The sequence below is a fragment of the Lates calcarifer genome, unplaced genomic scaffold (assembly GCF_001640805.2).
Source record: "Lates calcarifer isolate ASB-BC8 unplaced genomic scaffold, TLL_Latcal_v3 _unitig_1715_quiver_2043, whole genome shotgun sequence".
NCBI lineage: Eukaryota > Metazoa > Chordata > Actinopteri > Centropomidae > Lates > Lates calcarifer.
Genome location: NW_026115710.1, coordinates 23,163 through 30,201, shown reverse-complemented (window position 1 = coordinate 30,201; position 7,039 = coordinate 23,163). Strand labels below are relative to the sequence as shown.

The 7,039-nt window shown below is 39.4% G+C and overlaps 2 protein-coding genes across 2 annotated transcripts; one reads left to right on the top strand and one right to left on the bottom strand.

Moving 5' to 3' along the window:
* Positions 1 to 628: 628 nt before the first annotated feature.
* Positions 629 to 4,818, bottom strand: LOC108890254 (RNA exonuclease 4). Its single transcript, XM_018687102.2, has 8 exons — positions 4,308 to 4,818; positions 3,854 to 4,185; positions 3,627 to 3,773; positions 3,138 to 3,331; positions 2,961 to 3,049; positions 2,795 to 2,869; positions 2,590 to 2,664; positions 629 to 2,430 (listed from the first exon to the last, which is right to left on the bottom strand). Exons 1-8 carry the CDS (start codon positions 4,503 to 4,505, stop codon positions 2,215 to 2,217), a joined length of 1,326 nt encoding a protein of 441 aa, XP_018542618.1. The 5' UTR covers positions 4,506 to 4,818; the 3' UTR covers positions 629 to 2,214.
* Positions 4,819 to 5,029: 211 nt separating this feature from the next.
* LOC108890261 (phosphatidylinositol N-acetylglucosaminyltransferase subunit P) lies at positions 5,030 to 6,935 on the top strand. Its single transcript, XM_018687128.2, has 5 exons — positions 5,030 to 5,253; positions 5,348 to 5,432; positions 5,898 to 5,970; positions 6,122 to 6,240; positions 6,466 to 6,935. The coding sequence occupies exons 2-5, from the start codon at positions 5,351 to 5,353 to the stop codon at positions 6,576 to 6,578; spliced, it is 387 nt and encodes a 128-aa protein (XP_018542644.1). The 5' UTR covers positions 5,030 to 5,253; positions 5,348 to 5,350; the 3' UTR covers positions 6,579 to 6,935.
* The last annotated feature ends 104 nt before the right edge of the window (positions 6,936 to 7,039 follow it).

Below are 7,039 nucleotides of genomic sequence, written 5' to 3'. Positions count from 1 at the left end.
GTCTGTCATCTTCTCTGTGGGTTTTACGAATTTGTCATAGATGCATTTCCCAAAATGGTTCACAAGGGACATACGTGCTGTCTTCTTCATCAGGACTGACTCCCACCATCTCACAATTGATGGCCACAGCTCTGGTGAGACTAATATTGGCAAGTGGCAACCAGGGTGATAAGAGAGGAAAGTCGTCACTACTATGTCAACCTGCTACCTGATGAGTTAAAGCTGGGAAGAAACACTCTCTCTGCTTTTGTTTCATTTACTGAAAAGACTTTTTTTTTTTTTTAAATGTTTGTCACTTGTTGTAATTCCTGCATCTTAAACACAAAATCTATCCATCTATCCACTGTCAGCAATTTTCCATAGCATGCTGTCGTATTTTAGATTCATGAATATTTTTACAATTCTGGCAGCTAGAGGGCCAGACTTGTATTCACAAACTATGGTGCCATAATCAATGACAAACCAATGCAAGTATAAACACCATGAAAAAGATCATTTGCATTTTGTTTTTGCTTTATAGTACAAAGCTGCTGTTTGTCAGCAGACTCTACAGATTTTGATGTAGAAAGACTTACGGCAATTTTGGATTTGAAGGACTGTTTTGCATCAGTGTAGTGAAGTTCCTTGATTGTTCACCGTTTATTTTGTGGACTAGCCACCACTCATTTGTCTTTCTGGAAAATGCACGACATCTCTATATATAATGATAATGCAATGTAAAATTACAGATTATATCTGTCACTCCTAAAGTGGCACAATCCCCACTCTGAAATGCATGCAAACATGGTATTAAACAATCTGTGCAGGGTTTGCCATTGAGAACAAAGCCAACCATGAAGCACACATTTAGCACACAATATACTAGCATTAGAAGCAGAAACAATCAGGAAGAACAGTTCATCCTTCCTCTCATACTGAAGGTACTTGTCCCTCACCTCATTAGCTCATCTTAGAATGACAAAAAAAAGTTTTAATCCTCCTAAGGCCACTAATATCTGATCAAGGCTCCATAACTTACGGATATAATTGAAAGCCCGGACTCTTCCAACCAAGGGTGCAGGTTTCTAGGGCACACCTTCCATCAAACAAGGGCAACAAATCACACTGACATACTGTGGGCACATGAGGAGCATAACTCCCTCACTCTATCGCTGTTGAAGCATAAGACACACATTTATAGAAGAGTACAGACCATAACATGAGATGCCATAATATGAGACTCAAATACAAATACAAATACATACGTGATGTAATTTGGTAAAAAAGTCTTTATGCACAAAAACTTTGTATGTCTGATTTCTGCATCTGGCCAATCTGAGAAGGTCTGGAGAAATCAAAGGCTCGGGGTATGAACAAAAAGATGGCAATACAGTATAGATTGTTGGTCTAGAACGACTGTGCACCATGTCTGAGACGCTGCTCTGGAGTTGGACAACGTAGGTCTTCCATGTGGTAAGAATGATACAAAAAACAATGCTGTTGTCTCAAACTGCAGAATTTGTGGTTGGAAACAAATGGAATAATTGATCATACGTGTTTATCGGCAGCTCAACTAACTGTTGACCTGCTTCTTGGAGAGGTCTGTTTGTGACCTGACCAGACAAATCAAGAATATGTCTGTTCACGTCTGTCATTGGCTAAAATGGAATCACTAAGGAGATTTATAAACAATAAGGAGAAATAATTCATACTTTTCCAAAAATTCAACTGTTAAGGCAACCAGGAATCAAACTATTACAAATCAAGTCATGAGAGACCAAAGATCTGAACAACAGTGGAACCATAATGCAAAGCAACACATCACCAGTGCATTACTAGACACTGTAATGAATTCTCAAGATCGCTCTGTCAGGGAAGTTGGAAGGAGCAGTATTTCAACATCTGCCTCCAGCTGCTGGGAAGAGCACATCAGGAAATGATATTTTCCAATACCCCGAAAAGAAAACTTCAGTGTCAGACTCTCACCCCTGTTGAGTTGTTTTTGTATCCTGGAGCTGAGGCTGACAAAAAAACAGTGGGGAAAAAAACAAAAAACATTCTTATGCAAATCTTAACTCCCCTTGGTATTCTTAATGGTTTGTTTTTCATCATTTAGGACTGTTGTGATAGAGTATCATACTTTTATGCCATATTATGTGTTCCACATCTGTTAGTTTCAAATGTCTACTTGCAGTTCCTTTGTTTTCCAGAAACAAAACCAGATGTCTGATCATCTCACTCAGGTCTGATCTGATCTGGAGATGATCTGTCCTCTTGCAGATTGGTTCTGGTTTCATAATCCATGGGTTTCTTGCCCTTGTTCTTAGGCCACTTAGGCTTCCTCTCGCTTTTCTTGTCTGAGTTTTTGCTCTTTTGATTGGCTTTAATCTCTGCCTCCCAATTTTTTCTCACCATTGTGTACAGCCTCATGGTGGCCTGTGCGTCTTGGACCTGGAGAACAGTGAAAGGGATTTTTGTTGTTACTGGAAATGGAGGGCAAAACATAGAGACCATGATCATAGTTACTGTTTATCATCTGAAAAACTGATGTGGATTGAACTGTGTTGAAAGTTGTAAGTGGGAGTTGTGTTTAATGTGGTGATGACTTACAGATGAATGTTCACCCTGCTGAACCTTCACATTGAGGATTTCTCTACAGAGGAGTTTCAGTGAGGGTCGTCCACTCTGAAAGAAGAAAATCATCTTGTTATCACCAACTTCATGAATGGGTCCAGAACCTTCGACAGGGAGGTGGATCCACAGGTATATGAGAGTCAGTCATGAATGTTTGTAAACTTTTGTGTCACAGGATTACCTTAACAATCTTCTTAAAGGGTTTATACTTCTGAGTGTCCCGGATTTTCTTTTTTGGATGATCCAAGAGCAAAATCTGAAAGAGGGGTTTAAGACTGGTTAACACATTCCTAGTTATTTTCAAAGATAAAAAATTAGCTCCCTCTCAGATATTACATCCAGGCTACCTTTAAGTCATTGTGTATGGCATGTCCAACCACTATTCTGCCTTTCAGGATCTCAGCTACCTCTCTTTGTACAGTCCGTACATCCTCTCCTGCAGTGAAGCAAGCAAATTACTCAACACTTGTTTCACTTTCTCATGAAGTTGTTCATTGTTCATTACAATTTATTTCATGACTCACTGTCTTTGATGTCCTCCGGTCGGATGCCGCTGACAGCTGTCCTGTAGTCTGTCACCTTCTCTGTGGGTTTTACGAATTTGTCATAGATGCATTTCCCAAAATGGTTCACGAGGGACACGCGCGCCAAGATGCTGTCTTCTCCGTCAAGACCAACTCCCACCATCTCACAATCGATGGCCACAGCTCTGGTGAGACTAATATTGGCGAGTGGCAACCAGGGTGATAAGAGAGGAAAGTCGTCACTACTATGTCAACCTGCTACCTGATGAGTTAAAGCTGGGAAGAAACACTCTCTCTGCTTTTGTTTCATTTGCTGAAATTTATGGATTTCCATTCTGATTCCTATAAAATATGGATGTTTTTGTGAGGTTGAGTATCAAAGTGTCAACCTGTCCTTTATCTTTTTGAGTATAATGTGATTGCTGCCTAAACATGTTTCGAAGCACATCTGTGCAGCACCAATACAAAACTAACTTTGTCATCACTCACCCTTCAAAGGCTTTCTCCTTGACCAGGGCGCTCTCAGTGTCCTTGGTGTCATGAATGCCCTGCTTCTTCCTCATGATGTCTGCTGCCTCTGCTCCTATTGTCGCCTCAATGTCGTCAGGGTCCACGTCATCAAACCAAAGGTCCGCTCTACAAAAGAACAAGATGAAGTTAGCAGACAAACTTATCCTTGACCTGAATATTAGCAGATACTAGTGCTGCATACTTACTCTGTGGGTTTCCTCTCTTCAACGTCAGACTTTGTTTTCTTGGCTGCTTGTTCGCTATTTGACTTTCCACTGTCCTTTTTCCTTTTTGGAGCAGTGGGGTGACTTGTCTGTGAGACAGCCGGAACCTTCAAGCTCACCTGAGCGTCCTTGGGGACATTATTAGACACAGTTTTGTGCTTTACTTTTTTCCCAGTGTCTTTCTGCTTGGGTCCGGTATTGCTCTTGGAAATATTCTTAGAAGAATTTTCTTTAGCCTCCTTTTTTTGCAAAGCACCATTCTGATATTTTGGTGTCACAGGTTCTTTCTTCTCTGGCTGACTGGCTTTTAATATCTGTGGAAGAGTTGCAAAGTCGTGAAGAAACTTCAGCAAATTACTAAATGTAAGACAAATATAGGATTCAGAAATCACACGTAAACTTCTCACTAAGATACAGACACAGACCAAACACTTACCTCTTGTAATGTTTTCCAATTGGCAGAAAACAATTGGGCATCTTTTGGAGGTTGCGCTTTTCCTGGGTCGTTTGACAGAGGCCTTTTCTTTTTAAATTTCCTTTCAAAAAAGTGTTTCTTTTTCGCAGTGTTATTTTTGTTTTTATTCTGTTGTGTTTTAGCTGTAGAGACTGTTCTCTTTGCCTTCGCTTTGGACATTACGGCCACTTTCAGCGAAATATTTTGTATTATTTGGTCGAAGAATGTGGAGCCTGTTAAGAGTCCTCAGCCACGCTAGACTATCAGAGCTCCGTCACTTGTTTGTTGTTTACCAGGCAACGTAAGTAACAGTCAACACTGTCTCTCCATGAAATACTTCCTCAAAGTAACTTTACCGTGTAGCGGCACCAGCGCGTTGGAGTTTGTCGGACGTCTTCATTAACGGCTAATAAAACTGCTCAGTAGTAAACCTCAGGTACTCCAAAAGCCATGCTGAACCGTGTATTTCCGAGCTGTGTAACAGTTAAATATGTCCGGGGAAACCATAAGCGCGTCTGGTTATTTTCGAAGCTAAACAATACAATGACTACGGTGCGTTTTTTTCCACTTATATCCATTGTCTTTTCTCACTTTATGTTAATACGTTAAAGAACCCGACGTGTTGCAGTCTCCCTTGTTTTTCATTTCAAATGTGGAACATTGTCTTTAGTGACTGTTTCACATCGTACCAAATATTATGTGGGACACAATGCAGGGCAGATGATGGAGCGACGGTGTTGTGGATGTTTGACAGCTGTACTTTGTTAAAGAAAGAGAATAGCCAAGGTTTTTTGTAGACATGTGGATTATAACGTCTTTTTATTTAGTTTCGGCACATTCAGCTGTGCGTTGATAGAAAATTATCTGGTTTAATATTTTGACAGGCATCAGCAGTAGCTAAATGAACCAAACTCATACGTATTTATAGGTAGGTCACTCCAACAAACTTTGTGTCTGAAGCTTAGCATGTTGCTTTGGTCGTTATGCCTCCTCATATCTCTTTGTTTTTGTTGTGGTTTCAGATCATGGTGGAAAACTCTCCCTCTCCTCTGCCTGAGAGGGCCATCTATGGCTTTGTTCTCTTCCTTGGTTCACAGTTTGGCTTCTGTAAGTCAAATGTTGTTTTCTGGAACATGACAGGGGGTTTTTGAACAACACTTACCTCATTTATGTAACTATGTAACACACCATCTTTTATTCAGTACAGCAAGACACAATGCTATTGGTACTTAAAGCAAAAGATACAGAAACAATAGTTTTTTTCTTACATGGGTATGAAAAACTTATTTTCATACAAAAAGGGCAAAACTCAAAAAGCAACAGTTGTATAGCCAAGAACAAAAGTCTTACAGTTTCATTATGTGGTGAATTTTTTTTTTTTTTTTTTTTTTTTTTAAATACTTAAATTAAGAAGTGAGGTTAATGATCTAATTAATTTGTTGCCAAGTCTGTGAGATGTTTTTGATGTCTGTAGGACTTTTTAAAATGTATTTACTTTGCTTGTAGTAAATTAAGAATCTGCTACAAATATGAAAACAAAACTCATATCTACTTTGCTTAATCTCTTCACAGTTCTGTATTGCCTGTGGGCTTTCATACCAGAGGAGTGGCTTCATTCAATAGGGCTCACTTACTGGCCTCAAAAGTAAGTAGAAAACATCCTAATCAGATATTAGTTACAATAACGATCCCTCTCTTTACAGTTTAAAGAATGCACACCTGAAGACACAGAAATACATGTCTCATGCTGGAGGTTTTATGATCTGTTAGCTGAATTTGTTTTTTGTCTTGTGTAGATACTGGGCTCTTGCGGCACCAATCTATTTCCTGGTTGCATTAGTGATCTTTGTGCTGTTGCTGTTTGGAGTTAACATGTACAGCACAGCACCACTTGACTCTGTGGATAACATAACAGGTAAGAGCGTTTCCATGTGCTAACTGTGACCTACTGCGTGGTAACAATACAATTTTACAGCCTAGCAAGATCTGTGCTCCAATGGCCAGTAATATTAATATTACTGTCATACTAGCCTCCACTTTCCGGTAATTAGTACTACAATTCCTTCTTCCAGGAATAATAAAGATATCAACATATTTCATCTTGACCTTAACACCCCTGAATGTCTCCTTTCTGTCACAGATGTGTACACTCAAGGCCAGAGGACAGAAGGCCATGGCAAAGGGGGAATACCCAGGCTGAAAGATGTTTCCATTAGTGAAGTCAACAAAATGTTCTACTTGTCACCCAAATGATAACAGAAACTGATTTTGGCTAGAGGCAGAGGAGACGTGAAGCAGCTGGAGGATTTGTTATAGTGTGTTTACTCCCTGTTTTTAAAAGAAGGGTTTTGTTATATTTATGTGTTAGCAGGAACATTGCAACATGGGGCAAAGGTCTAATGAATGAACTGACTTTTGGTGTTGCTGTCTATATTGGGCAAAACTCTGTGTGTGGCGTGTGTGTGTGTGGCGTGTGTGTGTGTGTGTGTGTGTTAACAACAGTGACAAATGTGATGTAACACAGTATCACAATTGTCAGAGCAACTTGTACATTGGATGAAAAAGGTACCATATGATTATTTTTCAATAAATTACAGACTTTTATATTAATATTTTGTGCAATTACTACACTTTTTATATCATTAATATCATATAAAATAAATAATAACATCTTATATTCATGATATCCAACAAAGCACAGGTGCTGGAGCAGT